This window comes from Acipenser ruthenus, chromosome 7 (assembly GCF_902713425.1).
Source record: "Acipenser ruthenus chromosome 7, fAciRut3.2 maternal haplotype, whole genome shotgun sequence".
Classification (NCBI taxonomy): Eukaryota; Metazoa; Chordata; class Actinopteri; order Acipenseriformes; family Acipenseridae; genus Acipenser; species Acipenser ruthenus.
Window position 1 is genome coordinate 6,424,084 of NC_081195.1, and position 20,257 is coordinate 6,444,340.

The following is a 20,257-nucleotide window of genomic DNA, read 5'->3' on the forward strand; positions in this document are numbered from 1 at the left end:
TCCCTCAGTCTCGTGTTGGTACTGTCTGAGTGGTTTTGGCAGTGGCTTTTACTGTACATTGCCACCCACGGTAACTGCGACCAGGTGGACCCATACCGCTGGTACCAAGATGACTGAACCGCTTCCACACCAGTACCAACCCGGTGTTAAAGCCACTGACCCGGCGCCATCCCGGTGCTAAAGTTACCCAACGACTGGCTGATTTGTGCTGAGTCTCCAGCACAGGCAGAGGCCCACACCAAACTTGTCACCAGACACCTCCATCAGTTGCGCCTTACGATGAATCATGCGAAGAACCAACTAGCAACCACGTTGAACCACAACCACCTATTGACAGTGTCCCATCTCAGTCTAAAGGCACTCTCTTGGTGGAAACAGCCAGCCCATTTACACCAACATGCACCATCAGCTCCCACAGGAAAGCTGTGTTTCACACTGACTTTAAGTTAAATTAACCAATTCTTTAAAAATAAAGGATGGAACTAGCAGGATTTGAAACCAGAACTCCAAAGAGAACAGCACAGCAAACTCATGAATTAGACCACTCTGCCATCACACTTCCATGGAAGAGTGTGCTTTTCATTGATTAAGATAAATTAAACTCTGTAAAAATAAAGCAAAGAATCAGCTAGATTTTAACAGAGTTCCACAAGGACCAGCACAGCATGCTAGTGAATTACCCACTGCACCATCTTGTGACAGTCTAGTAGTCTAACTAAAGGAATGCCTGGGGGTTGTCAAAGACGAGACAAATGGCATGTCAGGCCCTATGTGTCTTCATACATTTCAGCGAATTGATAGTAACTGCATCAGTGCTGTCAGTGCACTATAATCTACCTGTTTTTTTTTTCAGTTTGAGACTGTGTTACGTGTGGCTACTGTTAAGCAACATTCTGCGGTTTACTATCCAAGAGTGCACCAGCATTTATTTTAAAATCTGTTTTTTTTTCATGGGACATACAGTAGTCACTGCAAAACAGCAAGTGTGTGTGTGTGTGTGTCAGAGAGCATATAAAATGCTGAAGAACAAAGTGACAGTGTGTGTTTTTATGTTTGTACATTTTGGATATTATTTCCAACAATTATTTTACTTTTGCATTAACAATTGTAAAGTTTTTATCAACCATAACATAAGGGACACACCTTTGAAATGTCTACCATGGATAATCTTCACAATAGTAACAAAACATATATGTATAATATGTGCAAATATATTAATAGGTTGACAGCTACAATACTGTAACTTTTAAAAGTACTAGTCCACAACAGACTTTTATTTTAAAAAATAGCATTGATTCTCCATAAGACACTGGTCTTATTGTGGTTGAAAGAGCAATATTATATTTTAAGATTTGCCACCAGATGGCGCTACTATAGTGAGCATTTTCTCAAGAGAAATATATATCTTTATCTTTCTGGGGTTTTGCTACAACAAATATACTGATTTGACAAAATAAACCAATGCATTCTGCTTTTCCATTCTATTGCAGAATGTAACTACTTAAGAATATAAGAACTTAAGAAAGTTTACAAACGAGAGGAAGTCATTCGTCCCATCTTGCTCGTTTGGTTGTTAGTGGCTTATTGATCCCAGAATCTCATCAAGCAGCTTTTTGAATGATCCCAGGGTGTATGGCAAGCCAAATTATAATTTAGAGATATCTCAAATACATTTACAGATATCTTTAAATGAGATATCTAAAATGCATTTGATTTAGAGATATCTCTAAATGAACAGGAAGTTATTTCAAGATATCTCTAAATCATTTAGATATCTCTGAGGCGCATTCACTTAAAGTGCTGTCTAGAGCAGGATTCAGGTAAATCAGTTATGCAGGTAAAGCTCTTGGCTTGGATTAATAAAGGACTTTGTTCAGTATCTGGTGACATCATATTCTCACAAGCACAAACAGCAGCACACATGAATTAGGATAAATGATTTATACAGTAAACAGTAGACCTATTGTATCAGCAAGTTATTAGATTACCTGTCAATACAGGTCCTTTATCAGAATGTATTTTTTCCCCAATATTATTGCTGCTCTAACCACTTCACTCTTTTAGAAAGAATGTCAATGTGCTCCAAGGCAAACATGTATAATGTATGATATATACTGAAGATGAGCGAGTGAGCCTCCAAATGTACTTTAACCTCATAAGTCAGTATTGTTCAAATCACCAACACAAATAAATCAATAACGGCCATGCAGGCCTGTCACATGAATCAATTCCCACTGTAATGAATAAAAAAAAAAATTACAGAAAGTACGACCTTCCAGACGGAATAGAAAATACTGTTCCAAAACAGAAAAAAAGTTACATTATCATTCTGAAAAGCAGGCTATTTTGGTAGTACTAGCTAGTTTGTGTATAAGAGCAGAATGTAAAACATGTTATTGGTGTCAGCATTACCTATATTAAAATGCAGACTTGTGCCAGTACTTACTTTGGACACCACCCATTAACCACACTAATGTATAGTTTGATCTCATTTTTGTATTTGTTTGCGGTCAGTAATTAAAATCTTTACAAGTACAATGAAGTAAACTCTAAACAAAAGAAACTTCATTAAATAATTGCTTTAGATGATCTTTTCTTAAAAAAAAAAGTCACTCAATACATTTAGTAGTCTGTTCCTTTAAATTAATATTTTTTTAAAAAATTACAGTAAAGCAATTATAATTTCATGTAAAAGCATTTGCTTTTGTAATGTTTGTTTTGAACCTTTCCCCACCCAGGAATAAGCACCAGTGTTGTAACATCAAAATGAGGTACTAAACACACATGAATAACATAAGTAAACTGGAACAGTTCTCACAGCAAGAATATGTATTTGTGCAACATAAAATTCTTCATCAAGATTGAATAAACAAATCAACAAAACCACAAAATCTGCTCAAAACCAAATGTTGGGGGGGCAGGGGGTTTGAGGTGGGGAAAAAAATAACAAACAAATGGGAAATAAGAGTAAAGTTGCTCCTCTGCACTGTAGGTCGCTTTACAAATATATGCAATTATATATTGCAAAAAACTTAGGGATTTTCAGGAGGGTCATGAAGGCGAAACAATAAAACATCAGTAAACGCGTCGATCATTTTTCCCTTCATCCCAAATAATTTTTGACTATTATAAAGTCAAAATGACACATTTGAAAAATAATTCCTTCCCAGTTTGTTGCTTAAAGGATTTCCTTTTGTTCTTGTAAGATTTATTTAAAATGATTGTGTGCAGTATCTGGGGTGTTCATAATGTGTAATTCGCAAAGGTAATCTCTCAGTACAGATGTGATGTTGATCTGGCATTTGTGATACAGACTTAAAGAAGAAAAGTGTAAATGTGTTTTTTTTTTACTCTTTAAAAATGAATAAAAATAAATCCAGAAGGAACAAAATGGCATTCTAAAAATGTGCTTTTGTAAGTGCCCATATTATTAAACCAATATAAATTTTGCAGGTATATTTTTCCTATTACACAACTTCTTACACACAACCACATGCAGTACATTTATGGGATAAAGATTTACACTTGGAAAAAAGAAAACAAAGCTTTTTTTTTTTTTTTTTTTTTCTTGTAGCTCCTCGATAACATTTCAGTAAACTAGAATCTTTATTTCACTACAACCCGGTCCTACTTCGCAGCACAGTACAAGTGTATTTATTTGTTTGTTTCATCCTCCTACGGCGTCAGACAGAGACGGACCCTTCTTCATTCTAGATGGTGACTGGCCATCTCACATGTGCACAGCTGTCCCTTAGGATTCGCTGTTTCCATACCAAATGGAAATGGCACTTTCTGGTCTTCCACCAGGTCCCCCCTCCTCACTCATCGTCATCATCCTCGTCTTCCTCCCCGTCCGAGAGCGATGCACAGGGGCGGATCTGCCGGTAACGATCCAGCCACTTCTCCACCATCTGTGTCACCAGCGGGTGGTTTCGCCGACGGGAGCTCTTCTGCATAGCAACCAGAACTCCACCTTCGGTGACACAGCAGTCCAGCCACTCTCGCAGCAGCTTCTCCTGCTGCTCCTCATTTCCAATCTGCAGGGGGTAAAAGAAATAGGAGGAAAAAAAATAAAACAAACATTACATGAGGACATTCTATCTGGGTGATGTTGGACAATCAACCATGTTCTCCCCACTCTGGAATCCCAGCCCACCCATAAATCAGTCCCTTGAGTTCGCTAGTAAAGCAAACTGACTTTTTTTTAAATTGCAACACGTCATTTAATAATGTTTAATAGGTATTAATCTTTACCTCTTGGGCAGATAAAAAGTGTATGTGCAGTAGCTTCCTCTCACTGTCGACTAATGGTAAGAAGGTAACTGTAACATCGTCGTCGGTGTTTAAATTGGCGCCAGCACCTCGATTGTCGTAACCGTCGTTCTCCATTGCGACAAGTGCGGAGAAGTGGCCCCTTGTGTAGCCCAGAGCAATTGGACTTTTCCAGCAGAAGCTCTGTTCCCACAACAAAGGCAAATACACACCTACAGAAAAAAACTGGCATGTTAAGATCAGGATATGATCTGTTCTGGACATTGCCAGCCTAAAGCAAAAATGACTTGTGTAGGCCAAAAAGCAAACAATCATTGAATTTTACTTGAATAAAAAAAAAAAAAAAAGCTTTAGGGTCAATGACATTCTGTTTAACATTTCCAATCAAAACTGTCTGACTGGCACCTAGAACACACATTCTGGTAACTATTTAAACAAAGAAAACTGAAGAGTGAGCTAAATAAAATAACTTTCAAAGTAAATTCAATGCACAGACAAGGGTAACCATCCATACAAATCCTGAAGTCAAATCAAATACTTCCATCACTATTAATAGTATGTGCACAATAAATCAGCAGTAAACATAGTCCACCATGGACCTCGTGAAATGTACTGTATTTATATTAAAGTTTATCCACTGTGCTAAATTATAACACATTTTACATAGTTAGGATTTTGAGCTAGCAGTCTTTGCATATGCAAATACAGAAACCTTGGCTGGTATATCCGGTTACATATAAAACTGGACATTTGTGTGTCTGAACAAACAAATCATTCCATGTTAAAACACCAGAGGATAGGGAATGGTACTACTTTACATGGGTAATAGAACACTTTTTTTTATTATTTATTTTTTTTTTTTTTATTTCAATAATCAAGGAGTCACTGATGACAACCAAGGGCCGAAGTTCCAAGTAGGTGATGTCTTTCCTCACAAACTCCAGTGGTTACGCTAAAGATACTAGCCGACTCATTGCAGTGATTGGACATGCCCGTTGAACATCCTAGTGGCAGACACAGGCTTTGTACAAGCTGGCCTTCGACTTAGGGAAAATAAGTTAGCTTTCGAACATGATGCAGTACTGTACATTAACTTACTAAACCACCTATGACACTGATCGGAGATGTTGAAAGTTGCACCTTTTCTAAAACATCCTAAAACCTGTAGCTTAAGCATACCCTTAAAACAAACTTTCCTGTATAAAAATAGCCACCCCACACATGTCTAAATATTACAGTTTTGGGCATAAAGCATCTTACCTTGAAAACGTGTGTAGCCTAATGTCTCCCCACGGAAACTTTTGTAATACTTTACTCCATAAACTATGATTGGTCTACGAAGGATGTGCGCAAGAACAAAAATATGTGTCTGTTCCAAGCTGGCTCCAGGCTTTAAGAAACAAAAAACATTTGTAAAAAAAGTTTAAACACAAAATACTTTAGCATTCTCACTTCTAGGGTGCTTTAAAAATAAAATAACTAAAAAAACATGCATTACCAAGAAAAGACATAATGTCCACATCTCTCCAAGTAATCCCACATCATGTATTTCAATAAAATCACTAGTTTCCAGATCAGTGTAACTAAAACTGCCCCAATGATATTTCAGACATTGGCAGCAATGATTGTAAATGCATCATAAATTTGTTTTTAAAAACACACTAATACTGAAACTAAAATATCTATAACTTCAAAACGTTCAATCAGAATTCTGAGATTAAATTTAAGGAACTCAGTCCAGTAGACAAAAGTTGCGTGTACGTCAAGTTTCTTCTAAGCTTTAAAATAAAAACACTTCTTATAAAATCTGGCAACACATTTTGGTAGCACACCTGGTAACAGGACCCATGTGTATGCAAAGCTTGGATGCATTCAACATTTCTGAATATCCTGGACCATTTACATCTGTGATGAATACATTTCCACCAATTTGAATGCAACAGCGTTCAATTACACACAATTAAAGGTACTGCATCAATAGATATTATTATAGAGGTTAAATGCTTTACAACACTGCTGAAGCCATCCAGCCAAATGAAGTATTAATAAAATGCTTTGAGCCAAGTTGATTCTGTAAAGAGAAACGTATCCAGGTCACATCTGAAAGAACTTTAGATAAATCCTGTGTTGCTGAAAATCAGTGCAATAGAAAGTGCACATTGCAAAAGTACAGCCAATGTAACCACACACACACACACACACACACACCACACCCTTACCTGACTAGCAAGAGAGAGTATAAACGCCCAGTCTTCCTGCCACTGCTCTTCCCGTAAAGAGAAATGCAAGCCAAAGCTTTGAGAATACCAGGACTCCCACTCCTTCCAGCGTGAGTAGAACCTATAAATGTTTTAAAATGTTTATAAACATTTTTTTAATGACTCAGTAGGGACATTTCACACTAAGTTAATTATACCTTGGAACAAGCTTTGAAGCTACATTAAAGTTATCTGTCCAGGCCGTTCACCACAAGGAAGTCAAAGGTCATCAAAACCAACAGTAACCCAAAAAACACAAGGTGGCATTCCCCCCCCGCCCCCCCCCCCCCGCCCCCCCCATTATCCAACTATGGGCTTGTCAATGGCTAGGGCATCTGTATGTGTTACGAGTATCTGTTATACATACCTACTCCTACAAAGAATAGGAATTTAATGAAATTGAAATGGAAAAGGTCTTACCAATGTGAACAGTCATGTAAGCTATCATGGAGGGCTTTCCTCAGAACCGAGTCCTTGTCGTAAATGCCCCATGTAGCTTGTAATACAGAATCTAGCAGGCAGTCCCCAGCTGTGCGATTCCAAAGGGCATACAGCCGGCTATCCAGTCGTGTTCCGAGCTCCAATGACCAGTTTATAATAGGGGACTCTTCTTCCAGTTCTGACAAAAAAAAAAAAAAAAAAAAAAGTCATTTCACAAAATTGATACCACAAGACCCAAGACATACATCTCATACCCAAGTTTCACATATACTGTATAGAGGCATACAATTATGGCAGTCTGGCTCTGGTAGAGGCATGCATGAAAAGCTTACTTTTTTATAGTCTAAATGTCATGTATTCCATGATGAGCTGAAGGAGTTCAGCTTTCTTTATTTAGAACAGATAAATGGATTGTCAGACACTCAAGAGATTTAAAGGAGACCGGCGAGGGTGGAAAAAATACAAACCACCTCCCCTCAAGAGGAAAAGTCATTTAGCAAATGGAGAGAAACTCCTTACATGCTCCAAAACTTAATTAACCTATTTAAAATAGGAATATATATTGCATATACAAATCGGTAGACTTTCATTTCATCTTAAATATTCTGTAATATTCCTTTCTACATTACCAGACTCATCATGTCACAGTGCCAGTGGAGAGTGCCAAATTAAGTGGCTGATTTGTTTGTGTGTGTGTGTGTGTGTGGTTTTTAAAAAAAAAAAAAAAAAAAAAAAAAAAAAAAATTATCTGGCATTACATGGTAAAGAAACATGCTTAGGTTAACAGAAAAACTGAGAAGCAAAAAATACAGCCGATTGTAGGATACTGGTCAAGTCAACTGCTTGTGTCTTAAATGTATCCATGTACATAATTATCCAAAATGATTTACAACCCCACTGCATTACAATGACAATATGCAGAAATAAAAGATTGATTTTTACCTTTTTGCACATCCCTGTCTAGCACCTCATCAAATAACTTCTCTTGGACAGAAGGCGGCAGATCCTCTATATCTGAAAAGAGATTGCAAAAATGTATTTATTAAATAAAATATACGTTTTTGTTAGGATTACTTTATTAAAACAGTTTAGTCAGTAAACTTATAATTTCAGCAAAATATTTCAATGTGTTCCAGCAATGTTTTGAACAGTAACCCCAAATGTCAACACAAGCCATCTTAAATAAAGATGTAATAAATTAAATACTATACCATGTAAAACAAAACAATTGTTGCAGGGTTTTAAAGGAAAGATTTGGACCACAACAGTATTTACACAACGTGTCTAATTGAGTAATCGATATGCAGAATCCAATTCCCAATTTTAGTACTCAAAACAACCAGTAATTTCTAACATACCTGCAGGTAAAGTGAAGGTGACAAGGTCAGTGAGAAAGTAACAGGCAAAGTCTCCCTTGCGTTGATGGAGGGATGCAGCAATCTCACGGCGGATCTGTTCTGTAAGCTCCAGGCACACCATTGCAGGGATGCATTTTGCAGCTTGTTGTGATACCTGCAACACAAGTCACCAAAGGTCTTACTAGCCAAAAATGAAAACATCTGACCAACACACACCCTGGCAGCGATAAGTGGGGAAAAGGGAATTTAAAATTGAAACAATTATTCAATGAAGGACTATATGTACAGTTAAAAAGAAAACAAATGTCAACAGCAATTTACTGGAACCTCGTGTCACCCTCAACCCTTCCCTCGACTACTCTGAGCACATCTCTACGCTGCACGCTCCTGTCACTTCTTCCTCAGCAACATACGCAGAAATCGCCCTTTCCTCACCGACTACTGCACCAAGCTCCTAGTTCTGGCCCTGACGCTGCAACTGCCTCCTGTCTGCTACAGCACATCCAAAACTCTGCTGCTCATCTTGTCTTTTCCCTTCCTCGTTTCTCCCACACTAAACCGCTGCTCCGCTCTCTGCACTGGCTCACTAACGCTGCTCGAATCCGATTCAAAACTCTTGTACTCGCCTATCACTGTCTTGACCTTTCTGCTACCTATCATTTCTCCCTACACCCCGTCTTGCCCCCTTTGCTCCTCCACCACTGGCAGATTAGCTGTACCCCCCGCCTCCACAGTCTCCACCCTTGCCCCACAGTGGAGGAACAACCTACCCATGGATATCAGGACTGCTCAGTTCCTGACCACCTTCCGGTGCCTCCTCAACACACACCCGCATTCTACTACTGCTCTTAATTCTAACTACTTCCTGTCTCTTGTATTTAATTTTAATCGTAGGTACATTGCTCTTATTTAAAATCATTCTCATCCATTTATTAAACTTACTACTCTTACTTGACTTGTATAAGCACATTTTTACTGTAAGTTAACTGTTCTTCGTTGAACCCGCTCTTAAATGTAAATATTCACTGTATTCTTTATTTTGCTATTTTAATTTGATCTTATTTGCTACTGATTTTATTGTACTTTAACTGCTCATCTGTAAATGTGATATTTTGTAATGTGATAAGGGGTGTCTGCTAAAAAATAAACATTATAATTTATAATAAAGAAGGAAAGCAGACTTTATAGTTGATATATTGGAACAATGCCAGACTACAACAAGGAATGGAATGTCAAAGCCTGGTTAACTGTTCATTATTTTACCCCTTCTCCTGAGCACAATAGGGGTCAAATGATCCACAGGAAAATTAAAAGTTTTTGTGTGGGGGTGTGGGGGAGTAGACCACAGAAAAGGGCTACTGCAACTCGGTCAAGATCTCGAGCAGATTTGAAGCAGGGATTTAAACTCCTGACAAACTCCTCTTGCATGTAGTCAGCACAACAGAGAATTGAGATAACCAGGCCATATTCTTACAGTAAACGTGAGTGGAGTTGTAATCACAGAGGGCAAAAACTACAATTAAACTCATGAGGTCATCAGATCTTAAAACCTTACACTACTTTCTTTGGAGACACTTAAGCATAAAATCTTAATTGATCTGAAGTGTGATATACTGGAGCGGGGTTCCCTGCCAACCTCCACCCTATGTGTGTATTTATTTTACTTGATTAATTGCAGTTTCTGCCCTGCTAAAATCCTACAGCTTGTAGCAATCAACTACTTTGTGTATACCATGGCACCTGAGGCCTTCTAATCAAAATCCTGAAACTCAGACCTCCTTAAGACCATACGATCATGACCCAGCAGAGTAAATAAACGAACAAAGAAAGCTGTGATTTGTGTAATCCATTACTGAATGTCCTGTAGAGACCAGGCCGCTCTAGCATAAACATGGACTGCTATTCTTGTAATTATAAATCATTTAAGAGAAAGCAACTAATCAATGCCAAGCGTTTGTCAAAATTCTAGTACATCTTAACCTGTGTTGCGTTTAGGATGGCTCTTCTAGGATAAATCATTTCACAGTTTGAGCACCCAGAAAGAAACCACACAAAAGTAGAAAAAAGTGTTAAAAAAACAAGTTTAATTACAATTTTATAAGTTGATGTAAAAGTGTAAATAGCAGACAGATGCCAGGGATATGGCCTTAAGTCTTAAAGCTATAACTGGAGATCTTGTTCTAACAATTACACCTTACAGGATAATGCAAAGAAAACAACATTACTTCTCTTATGTTTCACCAGATGTTCCTGGGACATGTACCAATGACATAAAAAGTTCACAAATGATACATTTCCATCCACAATTAGAAAACACAGAGGTAGGATACTGTATGCTGCAATATGATCCGAAACTTACTTTATTTTGTATTACTACATGTCTTGGTTGCAGCAACTTACCTCTGTCAGTAAAATTGCCAGCATGTCCTGACGCTGAAAGCGGATAGCTAGATGTACCAGAGTGTAACCATCATCAAAAGCAGAAGGACGATTTAACAGACGAACTTCATCAGCTGTGAGCTGCCGTGCAAGATCACCTCCTGATGACTTGTAGGCCTCTATTGCTGCCAAGTCCCCCTCCACAACACCTAACAGAATGTGTAGAAAATACATTAACAAAAATGACCTTTTCATGCAGGAGAGCACATTCATTAATCTATAAAGAGAAGATACACTTAAAATTAGTACCAGAATCTAGTTTTAATTTTAAATTAAAATGTTCTCAATTTAAAAAAAAAAAGTTATGAAGCATGATAGTTTTAGTAATAGCTTCCTGGTTCTTCTATGGCATTATCTAAACCCAGTGTTAGAATGAGCGTGCACTGTTCCACTTTTCTGTTGCTGTACAGTACCTCACTGAGGAAACTTCTGACCCATGTGATCCAACACAGAGAGAGAATCCCCATCATACTGTGTCACTGTCTGAAACAGGATTAAAATGCACTACTGCAAAAACTATCACAGAAACAATAACATTTGTACTTTCCACACCCCTTTCTAGAACAATCATACACAGACCTAGTGTACAAAGCCTTGTTTTGTTAACCAACAAGGATTCATATACACCTCAATGTAAATAACTGGTACCAACCAACAAAGTTCAAGGAAAATTCACATTGGTATAGCAACTGCATTATAGGACTTCTAAACAGGATCCAATTTCAGTTTGTTACTTTCTAATTTATACTGCATCTATAGAGCAAAACAGCTAACTACTGTACATGTAAGTGTTTTATTATTTAGTTTACAACCATGCAAAATTAGGATAGGATATATCATCAACAAAGTAAAAGCATATAGGTCTACTCAGATAAACTTGACTTTAAATCTGAAACCGTATGTAACAAATACCTGCCCCTCTCCTACTTAAGACTTAAGAGCAATCTCCTGAACTCTTATTTTTATTTTTGTGGATCAGTAATATATCCCAGTTTTCCTCGCCGTAGGTTGAATAACGGTACAAGAACCCAGGGATGCAGGCTGGAATCTCTCTGCCCTCAAACTTCCACCCAAACCATGCAGTTTGAGTAAGCCCACACAACCAATATTCACCATATGCTGATCATAAATATAACTTAGTATTATGTATTATGTCCATGTAAATCACCAAGACCTAGAATCCAATACTCAAGAACTTTGAGCCAAGGAACGATCATTCTGGCAAGCTGCCCAACACACAAACACAGATCCTTCTGAGAAAAATAACCATCAGAAGGAAAAAAGATTTGTACTTACAGACAAACAGTAACATAGATAATAAGAATGTCAAGATGTTTTGCAACCAAGATAAGCATGGGCTGCCAGGAGAATCCTAAACACCCAAACATAGTGTGCCTGGTTTCAGACTGGCAACACCCACACACTGTGTACAAATAGCATCAGGTTACTAATTCAGACATTTCACATTTGTATAAGTCTTAGCATTGCACAACTTGGATATCTTGCTTGTTATATTATTCTGCTTATTTCTGATTGTAGCATCAACGATGACAAAATACTTTGAACAGGGGTTTGATTGGGGTTATATGGATAATAAATGCCCCATAGTTTCCTAAAAACATTACAACTGCACTTGACAGCTTGCAGACCACACAATTAAACTAATAGGGCAAGACAGGAAAAAAAATTCAGTCCCAAAAATAGAAAAACCCTTCATCCAAATTACAAGTGGCAGAAAACTATTCTGGCAACATGCCTATTACAGTAGGTTACATGTTAAGGAACTGCTGAATGATGTGCCAGGAGTGTGTGTGGGGGGGGGATGGTGGGGGGCGGTGGGTGCTTGATTTAATACTGGTGCTATGCGGAACTTCTGAAGTAGATGGTCATCGGACAGAAACTGGTGGCATACGCTTTTCTGGTTAACAAATGAAAGATTAGGTAGTCGTGGGAACTTCTACAAATTGAGTATTCAAATTCTAGTCAAATGACCAAACCTATGTTATTGATTTTCCTTTTACAATTATGCTGGCCTGTATAACTATATAAAACCAGAAAAATATGTACTACAGGCAGGGAATAAACAATAAACAAAGTAAGGTAAAGCTGCAGTAGTGGGGGTGTGCGGGGGAGTGAGTGATGGGGAGTGATGAACATGCTGAACTCCCTCAACTCATGATTTCCACAGGTAGATTTGTGCCAGTGTTTTCTGCCAGTTGCTTTACAAATTAATCAAGTGCATTGAATCAAGTGCTTGAATAATCATTTTATTTGGAGCACTCAGCTACTAGAACTCACCTAGAAAAAGAGCAAACCACAGTACTAAAAAGAGTACTCTTTGTAATGTACACTGAAGAGCTGAAAAATAAGCTTTGGGGTTTATTGCAATTACTGGTTTCAATTTGTTTTTCTACCTGGAAACCTGAGGCAGCAACGTGGGATGAAATTCAGTTGGATTTAATGGAAAACAGCATCTCCTGATAGTTCTGTACTTGTAAGGGATTTATGAGAACTTGAATTATTTGTTGCAAAATATATTGCTTCGGTGCTTTCCACTGTAAGGTTCATAATGAAAGCGCTAAAGAATGAATGTAGTGCTCTCAAGGTCAGATAAGGCAAACGCAAATACAATGTAGGAGACACTCATCCTTCAGTTCCTGACCAATAAACCATTAGCTTAATTAGCTTTCCGTTCTCACCCTACAGGCACACACAGACAGTAAATTTGACCTCTCTGATCGGAGACTGTCGTCTCCATGAATTGTTGATTTTAGATAGACTCACGCCCATGTGGAAATGGCTAGGTCAACCCCCTCCCCCCACCAAAAAAAAAAAAAAAAAGACTGCCAGTTAGAATCCTAAATTTAATAACATTTGAAGACCATCCTGTCTAATTTAGTTTAAGTTTAAGGTAATGTCAATGTTAGTGAATAAATTAAAACTAATTAACATAACCCCCTACACTAGAAAGGTTAAAAAAAAAAAAAACTAATATCATTTTGGACAAACTGGATTAAAACACTGGTATCTTGGGCAAACAATGTGGCAGGAGAATACTGTACCTTCACCCACCCAGTGTAATGGGAAGCCTGACCTTGACATCTCGTAGGATGGCAGTGGCCAGCAGGCACAAGATTGGGAGGATATAAAAATCTAGATAAAAATACTATACCATACTGAAACAACTCCATAATGGAAAGACCAAAACATTTAATGTGTCCTCAAATAACTGAGTAGAACGAAGGTCAGCATTCAGTGTTTTCTGTACATCTGTTTATTTTTGACATGTGCACATATTAAAAGTTATTTTTAGTCCAGATTGCCTATCTCGGCACGTACAGCTTGCACCGTTTACAAAACAAAGTTGCCACTAAGCAGCCAACCAAAGATCTAGGCTTCAGCTCACACATCTTCTTTCAATACACTTTACAGTAGTTCTACATTAATTGCAAATGTAGCATAAATACCCGCAGTATGAAAATAGTACTTATTGTCACCCCAGAGAAGTTAAAGATGCTGATGAAATCTTGTTCCTACAACAGCTGATTACGTAATCCCTGCAGTCATCATAAGACAGTCTTAGTATCAAAGAAGCCATTGTATTTATATATAAAAAAAATAACAAAATGCCATGTTTTATTTTTATTTTAAAGTGACTTACCTGCACAAGCATTGAGAAAAAGCCAGTCTGTCTTTCTCATTCTGTTTTTTATTTGTTTTAGTTTTTTAAAGTCAATTGCCAATTCTTCTTTGCTGCCACCTGCCCCAGCCGCCAGCTCAATCCGCTGAAAGTCCATTTTAACCTTTGAATCCCTCTTGCAGGTGGGGGGTGACCGTCGTTGGCCTCCGCTGCAGCTACTTCTCCACCTCGCCCGGTCCTGCTCATTAATGACTGAGGAGGGGTCCTCAGAGTCTGCCAGTTCGATTGCTTCAGTGTTGTTAGGCTTAGGGTGATCACACACAACACACTTCATGGTCTTGGGCCAATTTTGATAGGTGCAAGCTGTACAAGTCCAATGCTGCACTCGTGTGATCAGTCTGTTCCTGTCATTGTATTCCTCACAGGGGTCAACGGGAGAGGGAGCTGGCCTGGAACCTGCACCTGAGGACTGGGGGGAATCTGTAGGGCTTCTGGTCCAACGCTGACACAAGCACTGGGTACACCTTATTGCACGGGGCCAGTTTAGGTATGTGCAAATATGGCATGACCATTTACTGGGGCTTTCTATGCTGTTGGACGTCTTAACTCTGGGCCTAGCACTGGAGTCCGGGCAAATTAAAAGGCTGCTCCCGCCTTCTGTGCTCGTGGGATCCCACTCCCTGCTGCCATCGACACTGGGACTGCTTTTAAAGGGTTCTTCTGTGATGATGGTGGCGCTGGGTCTCTGTGCACGACACATCGTACATTTGATTGCGGACGGCCAGTTTTCATACGTACAGTACTCACAGGCCCACTTTAATCCAAGTTCAGTCATTGTTGGTTACTCTCTCAGGCACCTAGCAGATTTAATAAATAAATAAATAAATAAATAAATAAATAAATAAAAATACTCTATTCTATTGGACTGATAACTGAAATATTGGACAAAAATGTTAGTAACGTGAAAGATCGAAAACTCAACTAAGTCAAAAGAACTTTGAAATCAAATGCAAATTAATAACTCTGACAAAGATTTCACATTTGTAAAAACAGAGATGCATTTTAAACAAAAAATCTACTCAAGAGCACAAGATACAAAAACACAAGATACAAAAATACACTACACCAGCAATCTTGGGAATTTGCTGTGTAGTGTATTATTGATACAGGGCAAATGAAAGTGGCCTATAAATAATAATAATAAACAGCTGGGTACCTTGCTAATACAAAATGAATTGTGTCACTGTCAACATTGTCTAATAACCCAATAGCAATTTAAAAGTTAAACATTGAGTGTAATTACAGGTGATCACATCAATTCCTTGCTATAGTTTTGTACAGTATTTACATTTTTTTTTAATGCAAGTACAATAGCAAGGACAAAAATAAAATCGGGGTTGAAAACTGGGGCAATCCCAGTTTTTCTGGGGCATCTGTTAACTCAGGAAATGTACATTTGCACCATAGAAGAACATTTCTTGCCATCATATTTACAATTTTCATTATTCTTGATTTTATTTGTTTTTAAGTATGTTTCATGTCGAAATAGATGTTATTCTGAAAGTTATCGGCTACTCTTGCAATTACGTTGTGAATACAAAGTCATTACAAGTCATTACAATGTTGGCACGACTAGGTCCAATTGTAAAATAACCAGACCACTACGAAATATGTAGGTCAGTTACATTTATTTATAACATACTATTTTCTCTGTACTGGTCAAAATCAGTACATGTACTCAATATTTTTAACATGTACTAAACATATTTTTGACCCAAATGGCCTTCCAAAGGGGGTCCTGTATTGTACTGCAAAACTTGCTGTTACAATTCAGGAGGACTAAGGCTAAATAAGACAGTCAAGATACCCCCACCCCCAAATATTTAATAAAACAACTCTAATTTGATGCAAATACTACATCAAAATCATTTTTCAGGACACATACTAATCTGCCTTTATTTTATATAGGACAGTAAATGGCTACTGCACATAGGTCTATTGCTAAATTTACATTTACAAATGAAGGTAAATTAAAGCGTGTATCCTGCAGCTACCAAGCAGATGCCAAAGCTGAAACACTACCCAGTCCTTAAACTTTAATCGGTCAGGTGCCAAGGTTTCTGACAAGATGTGCTGTGCAAAGAACTGATACGAGCATAACAGAGAGCTATTTACCAATCAGAGACAACAAATTAAATTACAACTAATCTGCTGCGTACAGTCCTGTAACGTACACACATTTTCAACAGCTCTTCATTTGATTTGCACATTTCAATTTGCAGTTTAAAACAGCAGTGTGTTGGTAATGGTAAAGGAAACTGTATAAATAGTTTTCAAATGATCTTAACCTAAAGCCTAACTTTCTAAATTGATTCTTAGTTCTAACTAGAATGCAGAGCGAGTTAATAATTTAGCTTGAAAGAAATACAGCACAGTATATCTACAGTTTAGACTGCATTTCGGTTTCTAGCGTTTTTATCCCGGATCTCTCAAGTGTAAACTAACAGTGTGCTGCTATATGGAGAGAGGTTTTTAATTTGGGTAGCAAGCAAAGCAAAAGCTTTTTCGGGCTAATTAAGGAAATCCGTTCTTACTCAAACTTTTGCCAGCAAAAGAGAATGACCAATAAAAGTAAACCTTCACAGAGGCTGTTGCAAGATATGGTACTTTAGCACTACTGCTTTAAAAACAGTTGTGAGAATTCTGCCACAAATGTCAAACTTAATAAAAATCACTTTGTCATCCTTGTTTTGTCAGCCTCTCGCAGCTGTGAACTTACATGCATCCCGTTACAGAACATATCAATTTGTACTACAGCATCTATGCAATATGGGCAATAACTTAATTTAATGGATGAAAAGAAGGATATGTACGTTCTGTCTACAAAGCAAAGTTAACTTTCAGTTGACATGCATTAGCTGGCAAACACTGGGGTGGGCAATTCCAGTCCTGGATGGCTGGTGTCCCTCCTGGTGTTGGTTCCAACTTATCAATTAAGCTTCTAATAAGCACTTAATTGGTCCAATTAAGTAATTTAGGGTACAGTTAGAACAAAAAACCAAGAGGGACACCGGCCCTCCAGGACTGGAATTGCCCACCCCTAGTGTACACTGCACAACTAAATATTGTTTGCATAACTATTCTCTCTCTCACACACACACACACACATATATATATATATATATGAGAGAGAATTTGCTGCTACTGTAAGGCTAAATGTCAAACAGTGATATCAGTGAGGGAGGGAGTCAGATTCAATCACACTGCAACATTCTTCACGTTTTCAGTTTGCTTACAGGACAGACAATTGGAAAGGACTGTTAAACAAAACAAAAATTGCATATGCATATAACATGAAGCAAATATAATTCCTTTGTATCTGTGTACACACAACACACACATGTGGGAAAAGTTGATGACAAACTTACCAAAGAGGTGACATATTTGCAGTAGACTATTAAGTCCACCTTACACAGTACCCAAGGGCCACACTGCAGTGCAAAATGTACTATTAACAGACACCCTTTAAAGTCTTTATAATTTATAAATCTCTTAAGTCTTTTAATGTTTTATGCAGCTCTGTCAGTAAAGAGCTTGAAAAGGGATACAGTTTCTAAAGGAACTGAAAAATGATAGGTACTGTATGAAGTATGAGGGACAAAAGAACTTTGTACTTGAATGCCAAAATGTTTTTTGCAGTAACTCTGTGAAACTTGAAAGAGAATATGAACTCATATTAAAATAAAAAAAACACGTCACATTTTTAAATGATAAAGGCGACTCATACTCATTCGTTTTTTTCCTCCCATCATATACCACACCACACTTTAATGTAATTGGCACTTAAGAACCTTAACATCTGAATCATACAAATGAGTCAATAATTATCAATAGTAGAAATAAAAGGATTACCAATAAATGCCTGCATTTAAATGTTTTAATGAAATGATTCGATAACGTAAGTGTTTTATTATGAACTGCCTACCCTTAATACTGGCTCCTAAGAATGGAATTGCGGAAACACACAAAAAAAAAAAAACACCATTTACTTCCTTCAATTATTAAAACACTAGTTGAAGAGGCTTGCACTCTCATTGTACCACTACACTAATTACACAGATTGTGCAAGTACATCACTGAATGGGAGAATTATTACTATTAAACCAGCCCCCATCACACAAGAGTATTAGAACTGCACTTTCTCCAAAGAAGCTCAACCTGTGTGTCAATCTGTGTGGTACAGTATCACACTGCACGGCAGTGAGGTGACATGGTTACCACCAGAATATTATTATTAATAATATAACAACACGCTGTCCCGTTCAGGCGCACAGTTGGTCGAAAATAAATTACAAATGTAGCGCTTGTTAAAATGTAATGCATTAACTAAGACAATTGACTACTTGTACAGTATGTTCGCAACAGATTATTACCCTTCCTTTAGCCTTACCTTTCCCTGTGTTTATATTTTTCTCTCTCTGCCCAAAGCTGAAGAACAACAACAACTCTGCTCCAGGCTGCCCCAGTATCCGACCTCTGCAGGCTTTTCCAAATCCTATTTCACTCCTTCGTTATTTTCGAACCCCTTCTTTATTTACATGGTTCCCCGTCCCGCCCTGAACTCACAAACCCAGCGGCTCGACCCACTTAAAAAAAAAAACCCGTATCAGCCGTCTTCTTCCAATTTCAAACCATTTTAATCCCCATTTCCAAAACAATCTTTCAGCCTGTCTCTAATGGCGCCGACAACCAGAACTGAGAAGCCAAAATAAACCACTATAGTGGGGAGGGACGGTGTAATACGTCACGCGTCACAGATCCATTTTGCTGAAGCTGATTGGACAGTCCTTTTTTTCCTATCAGGAGCGACGTCTTTCGTTGCTCATGTCAAATAGTTTTTTTTCCAAAGGTGAGAACTTTAGGAAACTGCATCCTTGCGTTTACCATGTTGGTACCAAAAAGTCTATAACATACATGGTTCTCACGCTCAGTTTGAGCCACAATGGCGTCAGTTTCTCGAGCCTGCTGTATAAACCTGGCTTCACAGATGCCTCGGTGATGTCATCAGTTAGAAACTGCTGCAGTCGAGGGCCTGCAGAGAAATAAATAAATAAATAAATAGACTTTTGCATGTACTCAAAGCTTTTGAGGTGTAACCGCTTCAAGTGTTCCAGTTTTTTTTAACGTTCAAGGAAAAACTCACTCCTGACGAGTGGCATAACACATTGTAACCTTGATGGTACAAGCAACACATTTTAGTTCTTGCATGATGGTCTATTTGGCACAAGGAGATCACTTTTTAGGGGAATATGTTTTGTTCACATTGGAATAAACAGACCAAGAGTCGTCTGTTACCATTTTTCTTACATCTTTATGTGTATTGCTGCAAACAGAATGAAAAATGGACCCCATAAATTTGTTGCAATCAGTACTGATCACAACATAGCCTATATCTATAAGAATATGCCTGTATGTTAATCTTAATGTATGTTACTTACATATCCACTTAAAATCATGTGTCAAAGTAGTTTTTCTTACTGTTTTCTTTATTTTTTCTAAATACCTTATGCTATTTGTTTTAAATCAGTTTAATAATGCAATAACATGGTGACCTCATAGTTACTGTGATGTGGTTGTTTTCAGTGAAAGAACTGACCATTATGGACCATTTTTCCTTTTGGTTGCTAGGGTTCTGGGTTTAATTCTGTTGTTGTTCAAGGGTAGGCCTTAAAAAATAACTGAGTAAATGTGGGTCTGTGACTGCTTGCTCCCCACTCGACAGGGCAGCTGGTGTGTATTAAATTGCAAAAATGTCACATCTGGTAGCAGTAAAAGTCATCAGTAAGAGG

At 37.9% G+C, this 20,257-nt stretch overlaps 1 protein-coding gene across 1 annotated transcript; it reads right to left on the reverse strand.

Annotated features, from left to right (window-relative positions):
* Positions 1–2,600: 2,600 nt before the first annotated feature.
* Positions 2,601–19,213, reverse strand: zranb1b (zinc finger, RAN-binding domain containing 1b). Its single transcript, XM_034024235.3, has 10 exons — positions 18,859–19,213; positions 14,430–15,265; positions 10,730–10,917; positions 8,330–8,483; positions 7,914–7,985; positions 6,951–7,149; positions 6,492–6,612; positions 5,533–5,662; positions 4,255–4,484; positions 2,601–4,037 (listed from the first exon to the last, which is right to left on the reverse strand). The coding sequence occupies exons 2-10, from the start codon at positions 15,241–15,243 to the stop codon at positions 3,819–3,821; spliced, it is 2,127 nt and encodes a 708-aa protein (XP_033880126.2). The 5' UTR covers positions 15,244–15,265; positions 18,859–19,213; the 3' UTR covers positions 2,601–3,818.
* Positions 19,214–20,257: the final 1,044 nt, after the last annotated feature.

Bases quoted from the DNA above. Each gene is read 5' to 3' on its own strand.
- zranb1b (XM_034024235.3), bottom strand. From the start codon at position 15,243: ATGACTGAACTTGGATTAAAGTGGGCCTGTGAGTACTGTACGTATGAA. The intron at 5,663-6,491 runs GTAAGGGTGTGG...TGTTTCTTAAAG, and splicing joins TACTCTCTCTTGCTAGTCAG to CCTGGAGCCAGCTTGGAACA. The intron at 4,038-4,254 runs GTAAAGATTAAT...TACCCCCTGCAG, and splicing joins ACTTTTTATCTGCCCAAGAG to ATTGGAAATGAGGAGCAGCA.